Source organism: Schistocerca gregaria, chromosome 1 (genome assembly GCF_023897955.1).
Source record: "Schistocerca gregaria isolate iqSchGreg1 chromosome 1, iqSchGreg1.2, whole genome shotgun sequence".
Taxonomy (NCBI): domain Eukaryota; kingdom Metazoa; phylum Arthropoda; class Insecta; order Orthoptera; family Acrididae; genus Schistocerca; species Schistocerca gregaria.
Window position 1 is genome coordinate 257,930,239 of NC_064920.1, and position 19,511 is coordinate 257,949,749.

Genomic DNA, 19,511 nt, shown 5'->3' on the forward strand with positions numbered 1-19,511 from the left:
TATGGAATTTTCATCTGTAATATCCAAACAAGCATTGAGTGAAATAATACCCAACAGATGTGAAGCTATTTACGCTTTCCTGAAGGATGAGTTCATGAAGGCAAGTCAAGTAAATTAAGTCTGTCAGCGAATTGTTTACCAAAAAGAGTTATCCAAAGTTCAGAAATCTCGGTGGTCTGGTATAGGAGTAGATGAAGTATACCAGCCAACGTTATGGTATTATGATCTGCTTGGCTTTCTTAGTGATCAAGAAACGCCAAGACCAAGCAGGAGTACAATTGAAGATGAAATTGGAGTGTCAATGTGCGAGGAAATGGAACACGAGGTAATGTAAAACAAAACTGGTTCGCCCTGCAGCTCTCGCAGTAAATTTACGTGAGCCACTGCCTACATCATTTTGACCGCTTTATCTGTTTCCTGCGGTTGGTCTGAATGTTTTTTGCAACACAAGTTGCGAACACAGACCACAACAGAACTTCCTCCATTTCTATATTTCAAAATAACTGAATTAAATTTTGACGTTTACGGGGAGCATAGCCGCTTGCCACTGATATTTCATTTCTACGCCGACAGATGGCGGGCGAGTAGTAGATTGCGGTTTGTGTCGTGTGAGCACACCACATTTGCAGCGATCTTTTGCATGTACAGACATCTGCCCAGACAGATCGTTGCGCGTGGACCGGGCTTTATACCTCCATGAAGCCGACGCGTTGTATCCCCTGCTTCACTAGACCCGGTTTACTCTGGTGTAAACTACACAAGAAACTGTTCTTTTTACGGCAAGAAATTTGTATTCCATCTTGTTAGTAGCTTTTTGCAGTGATGTGTAGATGTAAACCTGATTGGAAATGCTACATAACAATATTGCAGAGTACGAATAAAAAAAAGTCAAAGTCATCACATAGCAAAATATTATGGTACTTTGAGCTGTAGGGATTAGTTTTGAAATGAATAATGCGCCAAGAACTGCTTCCTCATTTGTATTCCTTATCTGGGTAGAACTGATAAAACATTTGCCCCAGATACAGCTCTCAGGTCCTTTCAACACGCCGCTTGGCTGCACATGGTCACGTGATGCCCCATCACGCACAAAATTCCACATACAAATGCGGCGAAAAGCGTATGAGCAGAGCAAGCACCAAGCCTGGGCTGCCTATGTCACCGTAGCTGCACATGCGCAGTACAGCCTGTTGTCTGACGCTGGAGCATCACCAATGTTGTCACTACTTCATTTTAGTTGTTCGCCACTAATTGGTCAGCTATAGAGAAGTATCTGCAGAAGCTAAGATCTTTGAAACGTAGGCACAGACGCGAGAGTTGTTGTTTTGTTATAACTGTGTACAATGTGATGGCGGGTGAATTGGAAAGGGCGTTATTGCGTTTGAAGGATTGTTCCGAAAGAAAGTTTTCAAAAGAAGTCCCCTCAGTTATAAGGACTGTGGGTGAATACTTCGATGAAGAGTTAACAAAAGCTGACTTGGGTATGTAATGACAGTTCTGTTGTTTTGATTTCCAACCGATAGGCTATGTGAAAGTTTTTGCTGCACATAAGTTGAAAGTGTTTCTTTAAATATATTGCATAATATCGCAATAAATAATTGTCGTACTTTTATTGTAACTTGAATGACAATTTACGGAGGCGGATTCCTTGTCGCGTTATCTTTGTGTTATGTTGCTGAAACGTAAACTTTTACCTTGTTGCCATTATTATTATTATTATAGTAAAAAGTAACATCTGTTGTGCTCGCGGACGTGGTTAATTGAGTTTCAGTGATGATGTCGAGATACCAGATACTTCGAAATCATCTTAACTGGCAATTTTAAGTTCCATCTGTGCAAGTGGTTGGATTCGCCGTTATGTATTGAGTTACAGTCACAGTTTGTTCTGTTTGTTGGTGTGAATACTGCCCTGACAGGGTCGGGATATTCCTTGCTAAAAGATGTAGTGAAGCGTCCATTCATGCATTTTCAGTCACACTCCCTACATCCCATCCAATTCGTAGAAAATTCTGTTGTGCAGTACTTGGAAAGAGTTATTTAGTCTGCTAAGCCATAAATTTTTCGTAGCTTATGTTTCAGTGGTGGAATTATTTTTGCATGACCTTCCACACTTTACGTATTGAAACCCCCCCCCCCCCCCCCCCCCCCTTTTCAACGAAATCTTTGTTGTGGCGGCAGACTGATCTGTAGCGCAGTCCGAGGTCTACGTTAGGTTGCAAGGTGACAACTTGCTTGTGAGCTGGCGAAGCCAAGGAATGTAGAACCTGAAAATCCTATTGTGGTAACAAATAGTCCGATATCAAAGCCTAATGTTTACATCCGAGACATATTTTAAGAAGTCGATGGGTGTGAGATCTTCCTATACTTAACTTACAACGGAACTTCAATTGTTCAGTGCACAGAAAGTGTTGTTTTGTGCGCCTATCCTTGCATATTTTTCTTATCGTGTGTGCAATGGTGGAATTATTTGTTGCATAACCTTCTGTAATTCAATACTTCTGTTACAATCATTGGATATCCCTGATAAATTTACTTGTTTCCCATGTTAATATTTACATTTTAGCACTTTCTTGCAGCATCGAATGGAGTTGCAGATATTTTTTTCCCCCTCTGAACTCAGAGTGTTAATCTCGGGAGAAACACTGAATGTTAATTTTACGCCCTAACACAGTTGGAATTTATTACTTCATTGGTTGTCGATGTGCCTTGTTTCGTGTAGGCATTGAGAGACTGAACTTTTAAATGTATATTCTTCGCCCAGTTCATTAGTTCATAAACGCAGAAGAGTTTCCAGCAGTTTCGGTCTAATACATGGCTTCTTTTTTGTGACAGCGTTCTCATAAACTTCCAACAATTCTCGATGGGATTGTGGCCAGAGCTATTCTCAAGCTATTGTAACACTTGAACTCTATTTTGCCCAGGGAAAGTTTTACCTTGAGATGTAGAAATGCTTAACAATTAAGTTGTAACAGCACCTGCTTTGTGCTTGATACAGACATCGAAAAAATGCAGCTGGAAACATCCCCAAATTTGTCTTGTTGTGGTCATATTATTTCTTTCAAGGATGCTGATTTACTCATTTGTACTGACTGTGCCATTTCTGAAGTCCATATGACATGCTCCACGGGTAGAAATACATTCCCAGACGATCTGTCATGCTGGATGTTTGTGTGTGTGCTTTACACATGAAGAAACAAAATTCTTCATCTGGTCTATGCTGCACGAATTTTTGCCATTGGAGCCTCATTTGATCAGATTACTCTGTTACATATATCTGGTGTTGGTGTCACATTGCTTTTATCCTTTTTAGCCACTATTATCGCATTGTTTTTGTCAGTAAAGTAGGTCAGCAGGCAGTGATTCCAGCTTTCAGCAGTTTGTTTCTAGCATTTCTGCTGGTTGCTAAGATGTCACAAATTTCTTCCCAGTATTGCTTTTCAGCTGATGGTGGGGGAAGATACACCAGAGAAAGTCTTTTCAGTATCTTGTCATGTTTGACAGACTTCCTTTATCTACTTCTTCTTTCACGATCAACATTCCCATTCTCCCTTCATTTTTTCACTAGTGTCGAAATTGTTGACTGGTTATAACCTACATTAGGAGCTATATCTTTTTTTCAAATACTTAAAGTATGTACATTTGAAGCAACTTTGTCTTCAAAAATATATATGCGGCCCGTGGCTGCCCTCAGTACAAAGTCTTTTCCATACTTCTCTTGGGCTGAGACCAACTGATACATAAGCAAGTGTAACATATTTTTTCTTTGCCGTTAATTCTACTGAACTAACTATTTTACTTCTATGTGCCAACACAAAATGATTTACTGTTGCTACATTGTATGTGACAATATGTAACCAAGGATTTAGCAACAATAGAGAGTTTGGATATTGGTGGAAGAATGGTGATAGGAAGTGAAACATTAAAGACAAGAATATGTAACTGATTTAACAATGGACTAGTATAATCTGAAGCATACAGGCCACAAAGACAAAATTGTGAAGTAATAAGTGGTGAGTCAGTAAGCGTAAATAAAACATTCCAAAGTAATAGTTTGGTCTTTATGTGTAAAATAATACAACTTTTCAAATTCATCTTCAGTTTTAGTTTTTATAACAAAGTTTATTATGTACCCCACAAACATAGACATCAGGCTCTGCTATGGATCAGTCTGTCACCACAGCCAATATCTCCTTTTTGTTGGCTTCACAAAGCAGCAAACAAATCACCTTCCAACCTAATTTAGAGATCACACTATACTTCAGATTAGTGTCACTACAATCAGGATTTGTGGGGTTGGGGGGCACTGCCAGTCTAAGACTAACCCCTATTTGTGCTTTTACTGTCTAATGTTAACTTATTGTGCATCTTTATATTTTTCGGCACAGACTGTTTCATAAAAATTTGGGCATGCAGCCGCATAAATCTAACTTCTTCTGATATTTCATCTGAATACCATCCAGCCATCTTCAGAGTGTGCTGAGGTGACTGATGCTCCAGCTCTTGCTACGCACTTTTAAACCCACAGACCACACCACTGAACGTGCAGCCACTGATACACAAGGTGCCAGAGACTTTGATTGGTGGCAAAGAGGTGTGACATATGAATGGAATTAGATCTATGGCTGCGCGGTCGGTCCATACCGTGATATCGCTGCGAGCTGCACCATTGCGGCGTCTTTGTGAGTTTATTACAGAAATTGCCGGATTCCATGATTTGTCCAAGATTCCAAGATGAAGCTGCTATCTCTCTTAATTAAATTCATTGCCAACTGAATTTCAATTGCTTCTTTCACTGCTGAGTCTCAGCAAGATGAAATCGAAGCTAAAATTTTGATGTTACCATACGCCATAGAGTTCCCAGTATCGATATAATGCTCTGCCACCTCAGATTTATTAGGTTGTAAGAGCAGGGTGTAACTGCAGTGCTCTGTGCATCTCTCCTGGACTGTAGGTGTCATCTGGCCGATGTATGAATGGCCAGTCTCACAGGGTATCTTATAAACCACAGGCTTCCGAAGCACCACTTCATGTTTAATGGAACCCAGGAGTGTTGCTGAAAAAATCACTTTCACTTTGTGTTTTTACTGAGGATCTGTCCTATTTTTGATAATACGCTACCCATGTGTGGCAAAATAGCTTCGGATTTACAGCTTTGTCTTTTCTGCTTTTCTTATACCCTCTGTTGGTTTCATTTGTAGTGCCTTACGTATCTGCTGTGGAGAGTACCCATTGGCTTCAAAAACTCTATTCAGGTGTAGAAACTCGTCCTCTAAATTGCTCTCGTCAGCAATGACATGTCCTGTGTACCAGAGTTGTGAGTACACTCATTGTCTGCAAAGAATGGTGACAGCTATTTGCATGTAAATATAAAATTGTATGGGTTGGTTTTCGGTATACTGTATGTCCCAAAGTGCCATCATATTTGTGCCATATCAAAACATCCAAAAATGGCAAGCACCCGTCTTTTTCGATTTCCATCATGAACTGAGTTTGTCTGTGGATGGAATTCAAATGATTTAAAAATTCTTTGTCTTCACGTGGGATCATGTTACAAATGTGTCATCAACGTACCTCCAAAACAGTGCGGACTTCAAGCTAGCAGATTCCAGCGCCTTCTCCTTAAACTCCTCCATCAATCTAATCTAATAAAAAAGTTGGCCACCAACGGTGACAAAGGACTATCTGTGGCGACACTGTCAGTATATTTATAAAATTTGTTACTGAATAAAAAAATATGTCAAGGTAAAAACATGTTCAGACAAAGCTAAAATCTCTTTATCAAAAGTTTTTCCAATGAGAAACAATGATTCCAAAAGAGAAATGTTTTAACGATGACACTACATTGAAACTGACAAATATATCATAATTGTTCAGTTGGAGTGATTTCAGTTTGCCAATGAAGTCCGCAGAGTTGAGTATGTGATGGGCGCATTTTCCCACCAGAGGCTTTAATAACGACGCTGAGTGTTTGGCACACTCATAGGTTGGAGAGCTAATGTTAGTATCGGACGCAGAGGAACACATTCTTGGAAATTCCATAAAGCACTTCGTTTCAATCTTTGCACAACTTCTGGTGGAAAGGGGGAGGTGTTCAGAAGCGAAGTAGTCTTCCCTACCACCTGGTTGGTCTTGTCTTTACTGATCTTCTGGTATGTGCTGTCACTCCATGAACTGTTCATTTTATCATGATAGCCATAACGAAACATTAAAACAATGGCGTTTTTGAAGCCAATGGGTACTCTGCACAGCAGATACACAAGGCAGTACAAATGAAACCAACAGTGGATATAAGAAAAGCGGAAGAAGACACTGAAAGTTTTAAATTCATAGCTTTTCTGCCACACATGTGAAGCCTATCATCAAAAATAGGACGGATCCTCAGTAAACAGAAAGTGAAAATGATTTTGCACTTTCCACCAAAGACAGCAGCACTCCTGGGTTCCGTCAAAGATGATTTGGTGCTTCGGAAGCCTGGGGTTTATAAGATCCCCTGTGAGTGCTGCCATTCATACATCAGACAGATGACACCTACTCCAGGAGAGATGCGTAGAGCACCACAGGTATACCCGGCTCTTACACCCTAATAAATCTGCGGTAGCAGAGCACTGTATTGATACTGGGCACTCTATGGTGTATGGCAACGACAAAATTTTAGGAATTCGGTTGGCAGCGAATTTAATTAATAGAGGTAGAAGCTTCATCTTGGACAAATCATGGAATCTGGCAATTTCTGTAATAAATTCAGTGATACATTGATATCACGACATGGATCGACCACGCAGCCATAGATCTAATGTCATGCATGTATCATACCTCTTCGCCGCTGATCAAAGTCTCTGACAGCTTCTGTATCAGTGGCCGCACGTGCAGTGATATGGTTCGTGGGTTCAAAAGGACGTATCAAGTGCTGGGGCATCAGTCGGCTCACTCTGAAGATGGCTGGACCGAAGAAGAAATCAGATTTATGTTGCTGCAGGCCCAAAATTTTATGGAACAATAAATTTAACTTATCAAATTTTGAAGAAAACTGCTACTTCCTCTCCCTTGTAAAATAGCTGTTTTTTAACTCCTATTTGTAACTAAATATTTACTTGATTTCCTTGGTGTTTTCCAATAATATTGTTGCATGCAACTATCAGTATAAAGGCCCTGTGTCTACTGATTAATTCTGTGGAAGTGTTCGATAGTTTATAATCACAGCTTATGTACACCTCACTGCTGTGCTGTAACATTGTGGTCTTCACATACCAGGTTTGTTAGTGAACATAACTCTAACAGAATTCAGACCACCAGTTTTTTCTTCACATTACAGTACAAACTGCTTTTATGAGTGTTGTAGCGTCAGTTCTTAAAGAAAGCACATAATATCTGAAATTAAAGGAATCAGTGAGGATAATGTAAAGTTATTTGTTCGCATAAAATATTGCACCAACCAAAGTGCAGCTCGTTTGTGAATGGTGTTCTCAGGCACAGAATGAGTTAGTGGCTGTTTTTAAGCAGTTGAAAATTGGTCAGATTGATGTCAAGTGATTGATAGCCGGTGTGAATGTGTGTGTTGGTCGAACTACTGTCAAGTGATTGATAGCCGGTGTGAATGTGTGTGTTGGTCGAACTACTGAGTCAGATGCCAGAAGTACCAAAGGTACTTTGAGTAGGCCTAGTACCCTAAGAAATGTGTTTCTTCCTCTCCCAAAAATAAAAGATCTGTCACTACTTGCCAACTTTACAATGAGTAGTGAATCGGTGGAACATTTCGGGACCTTTCACATTGGATGCATGGACCATTTAAAACTCAAGATACTTTACTCATCGTGCACTGATAACTTTGTTGTTGAGCACCCCTAAAACAAAAACATTCTCAAACTCACTCACTCAATCCGTTAAGTTTCAATTGCTTTTTCCCCACAGAAATTGAGTCAATGATGAAGTGTGCATTCTGTGTGTGTGTGTGTGCACACTTCTTTCGCCTCATTAAACATATTAAAGATGCAGGTCTAGTGAGCAGAGTGAGCCACCCGTGTATGCTTTAAAGTGTGATGTCGTGTGTGGTGGTTTTCAGTCCTGTGACTGGTTTGTGCAGCTCTCCATGCTACTCTATCCTGCGCAAGCTTCTTTATCTCCCAGTACCTACTGCAATCTACATCCTTCTGAATCTGCTTAGTGTATTCATCTCTTGGTCTCCCTCTACGATTTTTACCCTCCAATACTAAATTGGTGATCCCTTGATGCCTCAGAACATGTCCTACCGACCGATCCCTTCTTCTGGTCAAGTTGTGCCACAAACTTCTCTTCTCCCCCAATCCTATTCAATACTTCCTCATTAGTTACATGATCTACCCATCTAATCTTAGGCATTCTTCTGTAGCACCACATTTCGAAAGCTTCTATTCTCTTCTTGTCCAAACTATTTATCGTCCATGTTTCACTTCCATACATGGCTACACTCCATACAGATACTTTCAGAAATGACTTTCTGACACTTAAATTTATACTCGATGTTAACAAATTTCTCTTCTTCAGAAACACTTTCCTTGCCATTGCCAGTCTACATTATATATCCTCTCTACTTCGACCATCATCAGTTATTTTGCTCCCCAAATAGGAAAACTCCTTTACTCCTTTAAGTGTCTCGTTTCCTAATCTAATTCACTCAGCATCACCTGACTTAATTCGACTACATTCCATTATCCAAGTTTTGCTTTTGTTGATGTTCATCTTATATCCTCCTTTCAAGATACTGTCCATTCCATTCAACTGCTCTTCCAAGTCATTTGCTGTCTCTGACAGAATTACAATGTCATTGGCGAACCGCAAAGTTTTTATTTCTTCTCCCTGGATTTTAATACTTACTCCGAATTTTTCTTTTGTTTCCTTTACTGCTTGCTCAATATACAGATTGAATAACATCAGGGAGAGGCTGCAACCCTGTCTTACTCCCTTCCCAACCAGTGCTTCCCATTCATGTCCCTCGACTCTTATAACTGCCATCTGGTTTCTCAACATTGATTATAATGAATTTCCCATGAGGCTATGCAGCTGCATGTAGTATGCCAATGAAAATTGGTAAAACTGTAAAACATTGTACCAGAATCTTCTGAGAGTTTTCTGTCAACATCATCGACCAGAGTTGGAAATTTCCATGTGTTATATAAATCACTTACAGTATTTAGAAAAAGGCACTTGCTGGAGGCAATCTCACAACACTTTGGTAATTGACACCACAATAGTTACAATGGCTATGAATCCTATTGTGAATGTCGGAGCCATGTCTCACAAACTACTTCTGATTTTAGGAATCTGTAACAATTCGTGTTTCATCAGCTATAGATGGCCCTTAAAAATGATGTTATTTCTGTGGAAGAATCTGTGGTAGCTTGAATATCAGTTTGATATGGAAATTTTGAATTATAACAACACGGCAAAATATACTGCTCTTTGCTTATTATCATTTTCCAAAATCTTGTGTCGATATCTCAAAGTGTTTGAGATATGAGGAGTGTTACAAATATTTCAATCTCGCTTTTTCACTGGTGCAAGACTTTGGGATAGATGATCAAGTTTCTCGAGATTGATTATAGTGATATCCTTCAAAATTTAAAGAATAATTCAGTATGTTAGCTACATTTCATACACAGAAACATATGACCAAATATACGCCAAAAGCAAATACAGAGCAACTACTATTTTTGAGTCAAGCTTTTCAGAATTCTTTCAGTAGGTTACTTAATTTTGAAATATCACAGTAACTGTGACCATTAACAAAATGATGGGATGTGCATCTTCAACTGCTTTGAGGGCATTAACTGTGAATGCTGCAGCAATATTGGATGCTCTGATTACTCTGAGCTGATTACAATTAATTGGCTTAAATTGATGATTTCTCTTGTTCCAGATATTGTATGTCCCACCTTGTTTCTTGATCAGGCTGATTTTTTTTCAATTTCTTCTTTTGGTACATAAAAGCAAATCAGATAGAGTCAATATTTGGTTATCTAAGGGCCTCTGCAGACTGGCACAGGCTGTTAGTTTTTTTTTCTGTTCCCCCAATGCCATCAAAAAGCAATTTACTGTGGCGTCTTCCAAAAACATCCATTCCACAGTTATATCAAAATCCTTTTCGTGTAGATATAAATTGAGGATATTTTTGAAATTCTTATATTGAGCAGCTGGACCATCACTGAAGTAATAAAAGTACTTATTGTTTTCAATCTTTGTCCTTAAATGTTATTAAGTTTATTTGAAAGTCATTGCCAGCAGTGGTATCTAGATAGTCAGTTGCTGATCATACAAATACTCTGACATTCTTTGCCACCAAAAAAGACTACAAATGGATTCTATTCTCCCAATGAAATCCTTGCACAGCATCTTGAACAACAAATGAATAATTATCAGCAAAATCCATCAATATAATTAATTCATTTTCTGCAAGATTTGTTTTTAGCTGCTTGAGGTATAAACTTCGGTGTTTTGATGCAAACTGATTCCTTCTTAAACTGATAATTTTCAAAATTGGTGCCTCCATGAAATCTTTAACAGTTCTGATGATGACATCTCTCTAATGTGTGTCTGTCAATATGGACCCATTGCTTGTATTCAATTGTTTCTTCTGGCTCAAAAAGCATCTTCAAGAAAAGCCTGTAGTTGCATTTTTCCTGGTCATTCCTCACAACATTGCAGCATACCCTCTTTTAATTCCAAGCTGCATGCAGTTTTTTAATCAAATCCTTGTAGTCATCTTGGATGGATATTACTGAAGCCAACGTTAATTTGCCCTTTTAATGAATTGCACATACACATACTGAATGTGACTCGGAAGCATGAACAATAGTTCACCATTTTGGCCTGAGCTCACAAAATTTTGAAATGTTCTCTTGATTTCCATATTGCTTACAATAAGCAATGGACATTTCTTTCAGGTTACAAAGAAGCATGCATTTCTGCCTGTGGATATTTGCTGGGACATGAGAAATAAGAAATCTCATCTTCAAAAAAAGTGAGGGCATTTTGTTTTACTCCATGCTTGAGTTTTTCCCCTTTTCAGTTTGAAAGTTTTGCCAAAATCCCATCTTCCATCTTTAGTCTCATAGCCTTCTTCACCATTTTAGTTGAAACAGCAAATTCTTTATCCGGCCCCCCTCTCCCCCCCCCCCTCCCCCACAGTAGTCCAGCTATTTGGGGCCAGGGTCAAAATTTGAACTTTACTGCAATTGCTTTGAAGTCTGAAGCTTAATGTTAAGTTCAATTAAAATGTCCATATATTTACAGTTTTGGCACTCTTTAATTTGTATTTGAACAAATTCTACTTGGCTTGCATCAGTAGCTGTGTGGCAGTTACCTTAGTAATGCTGCCATGGGCTTTCAGAACTTTGCACCTTATATAAACATTGAATCCCTTTTGCTGATCTGTTGAAGCTGTAATGGTGACTCTTCAAGTGATGATAAGGAAGTATTAGCAGGAAAGCAAGCATCAACAACACCCATGTCTTCAGTGGATGGTGATCCTTGCCTATCCTGATGGGATGATTCTCTTTGGGCCACTTCATGTCTACATTTGGTACAAATTTTCTGACCAGGTATAAAAACTTTATTAGTCAGATATTGCAGTGGTTACTGGTGTCAAAGGCTTCTTGATGACATGTTTTTCTTTACCAAATAGGTTGCAGGAAGTCTCTTGCACAAATTTAAATTTTGCTACCAATAAGGCATTATGATACGAACAAATTTGGGCATCTTCTGTAAAATCAAGCCCTGACCTATGTTGTAGAAACTCCTTGTCCACTGGTGACATTTCCTTAACTGATTGTAGTTTACTTCTACCATGATAGAATGGTGATAACTTATGACAATCAGCTCCATCTGATCCACCAAAGTAGCAGGATGCAAGAATCTCTTGGTTCATTTTATATAATGGTTTATTAACCTGTAATGAGCAATTTTGAAAGCTCATGAAGATCCCGGTTTGTAGCATAGCAGATTCAGACTTGTTTGTGTACAAAATACACAAACTAGTGTATCAAAACATATTGGTTTTGTGCTTAACTTCAGCTACGACAGTGATTATTGATTATTCAGACACTCATACTCAACACTAAGATTGTACGATGTCATCACCAAAGATCACACCACACAGAAGACTGACACTGTGAAAATAATGAAAGAAACAATTGAAAGCGGTGTGAGGATAGAGCCTCAAAAAACTATTGCAGCATTTATAATGCCGATGGAAACTTAGTGACAGTGCATATATACACACCAACGTGCATTGTAGAGTTAAAACATTGTAAAACAGCATAGCATTCTGATGTGGTCTTCTAGATTTTTTAAGAGCATTGTCTGTTGTTTTATTATATTTATATTATATACTGTAAAACAATGTAAAAACAAAAGCATAGTTACATTCCCTAAACAACATGTGAATGTTATACTATTAAAATGCACTACAATTACACATTTTTTTGATTTGCAACCTTCAAATTCTATTAATTTTTTGTATCTCTTGATAATCCATTTTCCCTACTTTTGATAGGAATTCTTACCCATCAATTTTGCAAGATCCAGAATTTAAACAATATAGCTTTGAAAGCTTAAAGCATGCTCTTTCCAGCTGTGGCAAGGGGGGAAAAAGGGATTGAACAGAAAATAGTTGAGATATTGCCCCCCCCCCCCCCCCAAAAAAAAAAACCCTCTAAAACTTACACCTAGAAAACTTTGGTCAACTTTGTAGATGCCTGTCTTTTCATCTAGGCATCCAATGTTAACTAAATTTGATCTATAGATAGGCATCATATGTAGGAACAATCCTCTGAAGTTTAGATGTGATTGGTTCAGATGAAAAGTAGCAGTGGTCGGTCAAACCTTGGCTCTGAAAATAGTGCGACGAATTTTTAAGCCTGTTTAGAGACTTATATCTATTTTTAGGTGTGGTTATATCCATAATTATTGCCATGGTGTGATTCAGCATAGAAAAGTATCTATGTACATTAAAGCAAATGACCAAACATTTTCTAGGACTTCTAAAGAAGCCTAGCAGACTTAGCACATTTGCACCTTTGTTTGTGTTCCGAAGATCAGTAGCCTCTCATTAAAAGCCCCTAAAAACTTAACCACTGAAGATACTGGACTGAAATTTGGTATGTAACCTTATAAAATGACTTATCTTAATAATATGAATATTTATGTATGTGTTTGGAGAGAGAGAGATTGATTTTTGATTGAGATTTTATTACTTTGTCGTAACTGGTACATAAATTTTGGTTGGAGCCTCCTTGAATGATCAGCTTCTGCACCAGTTGGTGACGTATTATAATTTGGAGGCAGTTATTGTTCTTTAAGGTTTAAAATACGACTTTGTTAGTTACTTGTCCGTATTGCGGATAGCTTTTAGCCCAAGTTATGTAGCTTTTCATACCTAAGGGACCACTGTTGTAAGTAAATAAGATCAAACAGCAATATGCTTTTCGTGAGAAAAGGAGATTGCTTGGCACACAAGCTTCCTTCAAACTACACATCCTGCTGCCTCAAAATTGGTCAGTGGAGTTTGGCACCATACTATTATACAAGAGCATAATCTAATTGCTGCAATTAATAAATGATGAGAAGTTGTTACATATTGAATTTAAACTATAGAGAAAGCATTTCCTTTCCTGTATTTTAGTGAACTTTGTACACTTACAATTTTGTCGATTGGTAGCCAGTGATGACAATGAAGTTCACTTCCTTTTCCAAATGCAAGATATTTCTATTCTTCGCTTCCAGAAAATTTGTATACATAAATATTTGGCAACTCTTACACATACTTTACTCGGTTTTATTACGGAAATAGCAATTTTCATGAAATGTAACAATACGTTCTGAGTGACGGCCTAGCAACTCGACCTCTTTCCACAAGATACAGATTAACAGTCCTCTTTTTTTAAACAAATTGTCTTTTTTTAAAAAAATCATCATTTAAAAAAAATCATTTAAAAAAATCGTCTTTTTTTCAGTCAATACTCAAAAGAATCACAACTACTATCACCGCGGGGATTGTGCTTTTCAAATCAAATTTACATTTACGGTCTTTACATACACTACTGAGGTTTTCAGAATAAAATCAGGCACAAATTAGTTAAAAAAGGGCAGTGAGGCTCAAGTAACATTACAACCATCAAAAACCATATAGAACCTTCGCACCAAATTTAGTTTGATTTGGAGATGATCAAGTGGGAACACTTTTTAGTATTGTTCTCTTTGATGTGGAATGAGCCAATAAGTAATGATGGCAACCCTCTTCTCTCCCTGTAGTACTGAGAAGTTTCCTATAAAAAGTTCTTTGGCTGGTATCAAATACTTAGGCTGTGTTATCTGCTGCTGTTGCTGTAGAAAACAGGAATAAAAAGAAGTCCTGGTGTTACAAACATTGACCAAATGAGTAGTAATGCCTGCATTAATTCGCGCCACATGTTGTTATGAGTACTTACCTGTTTCAAGGTACAGTTGTACAAAGTTGGCACAGTGTGTGCCTTTTAGAATCCCTAAACTGATTGACACAGGTGTTGCGTCGATACTTCAAGCAAAACTTGACATACAACAGATGTTCCCCATGGATCTTATATACATTTTACTGCAATAACATGATTGTTAAAAACAGAAAATTAAAGAATTACAATGAATTTTGATAGAAAACAGTACATTAAATAACAATGAATAAATCATAAAATGGCGTTACATAGCATAACATGAATTCTGTTAGAGAGCAGGGCATTCACAAGGAAAATAGTCAGTTATATAAGTATAACAATATATATTACATTTTAGTGGATTATTCATAAAATATGGAATATGAATTCCTCCTAGCATGTTTTTAAGCTTTAATAAAAAGTTCTTCATTTCAGTACAACAATCTTTTCTAAGCTTGAGTCTGGCAAACATGGTAATGCCTTGTAGTTAAACAGTTTCCCTTTAAGTTTATTCTGGTTTTTTAAAATTTATTATTAAATTAAACTCGTTTTAATCTATGTATCATTGATAATGTTTATAACCGAATTTTACTGAACACATGCTTACATCCTGATGTGACCGAAAACTTAACATGAAATCTCAGTTCACTTGTATGCAAATTCCCCAATCATCCAACAATTAATTGAAAAATTACAGTTTTGTTAGTAGTGGGCATGATAAGACATTCTGTGAATCTTGACTAAATGCCTTCTCTAAAAACTACCTAGAACAGTGTGTGTGTGTGTGTGTGTGTGTGTGTGTGTGTGTGAGAGAGAGCGCGCGGGCGTACGCACACAGTCCTGCTAGAAAAAGAGCTAGTGTGAATAGTGTTTTGTGATTCATCTTTCTGAGCTCCACACATAAATCCACTATAGTTGAGTGGTTGCCTTTCCTGTATTTTACACACTGGCCCATTTAGAAATTTCTTTAGTTTCAGATGTTCATATTGATGAGAATCAAAACTTGAAAAAATACATTTTTTAACTCTTACAGCAATTAAGTTCAGCCACAGATCATTGCAAGTCTTTGGGAGTAAAATAAGTAAGTTTAAATAGCTTGTGTATTTTCATTCAGTAATGTTATATGGATTAATGTTTTGGGGTAGCTCATCTTTAAGAAAAAAAGTGGTCATTGCTCCAAAATGTGCTGTAAATATGTGATACTCACCTACAGTCATCTTATAGACTCATCCTCCTCCTCCTCCTCCTCCTCCCACCCCTCCTACCCCTCTTTGTTTGGGTGTGCATAGGACCATGGGGCTCATTTTGACTCTTTACATGGGTTTTCTGTTCCTCCCTAATCCAGAAAGCTTTAATTTTCTAGCTGTGAGCAAGCTTTCTCCCTGTCCACTTCAGACAGCTTGTAATGGTGCTCTTTTTGCCGGTAAGGGACACTAGACTCATAGTACCCTCTTGCAGAATTTGGATCGGTCTTGTGTGCGCTACTTTTGAAATTTTAAGTTGTTACAGGTCTGATTCCACTGTGATGATCCATATGTTCTTGGAGGCTTTCCTTCTACTGGTTGTAGTTGTGGTGGTGGTGGTGGTGGTGGTGGTGGTGGTGGTGAAGATTAGTGTTTAATGTCCCATTGATGATGTCATCATTAGAGACTGAGCAAAAGCTCGGATTAGGGAAGGATTGAGAATGAAATTGGCCGTGCCCTTTGGAAGGAACCATCCAGCATTTGCCTTAAGCGATTTAGAGGAAATCATGGAAACGTAAATCAGGATGGCTGGATGTGTGTTTGAACCATCGTGTTACCAAATGCAAGTCCAGTGTGCTAACTATTGCACTACCCCACTTGGCGTCATGTCAAAGCGTCATATTTGTGAGCCTGCACACATTCATGTGGGTCAAATGTTCACAGAAGGCTAGTTGCCTTTTCCTCATAGATATGATTATCAGTTGGAGACAGTAGAGCTTATTGTTATGTCTGGTTCTGTAGGTACTATACTCTTCTCCTAATGGCGTGGCAAGGGCTATGTGTCATGATATGGCCTAGCTGTACCGATGACAATGAGCTGGACCTGGGTTTAAATATTACTGTCAAGGGGTAACTTAGTGGAAGAGCCATGTTTCTTTATTGCTCGGAAACCTTGGAACGTTAGTCAACCATCTGGGGGTCCGGCTGTTGTCATGTGGTGGTCGATAACTGTTGTGAACTGTGTCATTGGCTCATGGAAGTGGACCGTACAGAAGCAGCGGCTACTGCTGATGTTGCTTTACAGGCAGGATTGTTGACTATCTGGGGCTACAGCCTGATTAAAGTGCTTCCCATGCAACTGAAGTTCTATGCCATTACACTTGATTTCTTCCAGGCACTACTTAAATATGTGTAGTGAAGAAAGTTCTCTACACTGTGCCGTCTGATGTGTCCAAGGATTTCTTCTTAAAGCTAGCAAATATTTTATTCTCTTTTATCTTCCTGTCGATGAGTAACTTCTTCTGCTGTTTGATAAGTCCTTTACTTCTAAATTATTTACATTTTGCTTAAACATCTGCACTCTTAAATCCTGTTTAAAGTGAGTCGTGCTGCTGGTTACTCTAGGTACTCAACCTCCTGGGACTGCTCCAGTTTTGCAGAGCACTTTGTCCTCAAAACCAGTTATTAGATCCATTGTTTCTACTAATACGAGGGTCGTTCAATAAGTGACGCCCCACATTTTTTTCTCAGAATATGTTTATTGTTAAGAGTCAGAATTTGGTGACAATATACATCAATATGTCTTGTCCATATCTTATTTTTCTACGTAGTCTCCATCACGTTCTATGGCCGTACACAAGCGTTGTGGAAGAGCATGCATTCCCTGCTGGTAAAAGCTCTTGTCCTGTTTGCATAGCCATGTTTTCACTGCATGACTGACACACTCGTCATCTTCAAAGTGTGTTCCCCGCAGAGACTCTAAAGAGGCCCAAAGAGATGGAAGTCCGAGGGTGCCAGGTCTGGACAGTAGGGTGGATGAGGTAATGATGTTCAACCCAATTTGGTGATGTGTTCCCAGGTTCTCAGATTTGTGTGTGGGCATGCATTATCATTTTGGAGTGAGATTTCTGCTGGATTCTCATTCGATGGAACATGTTGGAAACTGTTCTTGAGTTGATTCAGTCTCTTCACAAATGCCTCTGAACTGATAGTTGATCTATTGGCTTTACATTCACAGGAATGATGCCATCACAACCCCACAACCCCAGAAGACTATCATCTTGACTTTTCTGGCAGAGGGGGTTGTCTTGAATTTCTTCTTTTGTGGTGAATGAGGATGATACCACTCCATGGACTGCTTTTCTGTTTCTGGTACAAAGTGGTGCACCCAGCTTTCATCCCCCGTAATAATCCGTGACAGAAAAACCTCTTCATCAGTCTCAAAATGCTCCAACAATTCAGATGAAATGGTCTTTCTTTGAATCTTGTGGTACACTGTGAGCATTTGTTGAACCCATTGTGAACATCACTTTGAATATCTGATAGTCTCAATCATTGCAGACACACTTCCAATGTTGACCGACAACTGTAAAGCCTCTTGTCAAATTGTGATGTGCCGGTCGGCATGAATAATGGCATCCACATGATTCAGCAAATGTGTAGCAGTGGCAGTGACAGGATGTCCTGAGTGTGTCTGGTCATGGAGCTCTGTTTCTGCATTTCCTGAGGCTGTAACTTTCTTTACCCATTGCCCAACTATACTTCTGTCAACTGCAACATTACCATACACTACACACAAATGTTAATGTATGTTCACCATGGTTTCTTTCTCTGCATGCAAGAATTCAGTAACAGTACACTACTTGTAATGCTAGTATGCTAGTTGTAAGTAGACATCATTTTGATGCTGATCTGTTGCTCTGCCATTACCCAGAACGGTTCGAAACTTCAATGGCATACAGAACTAACATCAAATGTGAAGCACCAACAAGGACGTTTGTCTATGTATATAATGACTTTTAAAAAAAAACGTGGAGCATTACTTATTGAATGATATCTTCCAGGGTACATCGTGTCTCTTTGGTGTTGTAGTTTTCTTTTGTTCTAACATAATTACAATCCATGCATGTTGTGCCCATGAGTGATACCCATCTGATTTTTAAAATTTATTTATTTACAATGTGCTCCATTACAACATTTGTAATACTACATGCATTTATTGGCGCTCTCTCTCTCTCTCTCTCTCTCTCTCTCTCTCTCTCTCTCTCTCTCTCTCTCTCTCTCTCTCTCTCTCTCTCTCTCTCTCTCTCTCTCTCTCTCTCTCTCTCTCTCTCTCTCTCTCTCTCTCTCTCTGTGTGTGTGTGTGTGTGTGTGTGTGTGTGTGTGTGTGTGTGTGTGTGTGTGTGTAATGACGATGGTGATGATGATGAGAGAAGGGAGAGGGTGGAACCTATTGCCGGCACATGTCCTACACATCGTGAGTAGCTCCAAGGGGGATGCCAAGCTCATTGTACCCATCCAATGGATAGATCACCATCAATAGTCCCACATGCCCTCACTTTGTGAGTCACTGTGGCTAGGTTTGGTATTTCAAACAGGACATGTGCACGAAGTCTGGCTATCAGGATCTTCACACCGTCACCTCTTCTCCCCTTGCCGACTAAATATTGGTGATCAAAATTTTTCCATCACCAGGATTTGAACTGGCTTAGCCACTGGCCAAGTGCCATCACACAAGCTTGTGTTGGCGACCTCAGCCATGGAAGCCTGCTACCAGCTTGATTTATCTTTAAATCTATTACTTTATCAGATATGTGCAGAATCTTTTGTTGACCTACATGTTATGGTCTTTCAAAGTACCAAATAGTTCCAAAAAATAGCAATATGCTGGTATTCTCGAGTCTTTTCTTTTAATGTACCATCAAACAAGACTAATTTATAGTTTCATCTAAATATTTTTGTATCTCAGTATAGTTCACATGTACGAATTCCATAGAAGTTGAATTGCTTCACTATATGAGGCAATTCTCTAACTTAATGACTTGGATAAATAGAAGAGCAACTTGCAGTACTGTTACTGTTTCAAATCAAACAGTGTAAATTCTGGTTA

The 19,511-nt window shown here is 38.7% G+C and overlaps 1 protein-coding gene across 1 annotated transcript in view; it reads left to right on the top strand.

Annotated features, from left to right (window-relative positions):
- The first annotated feature begins 1,291 nt into the window (after positions 1–1,291).
- The window catches only part of LOC126341345 (DNA-dependent protein kinase catalytic subunit-like), a 526,946-nt gene continuing 508,726 nt past the window's right edge, over positions 1,292–19,511 (top strand). The window contains exon 1 of the mRNA XM_050001770.1: positions 1,292–1,481. Coding sequence (XP_049857727.1) covers positions 1,349–1,481 — 133 coding nt within the window. The 5' untranslated portion in view covers positions 1,292–1,348. The remainder of the gene's footprint in view (positions 1,482–19,511) is intronic.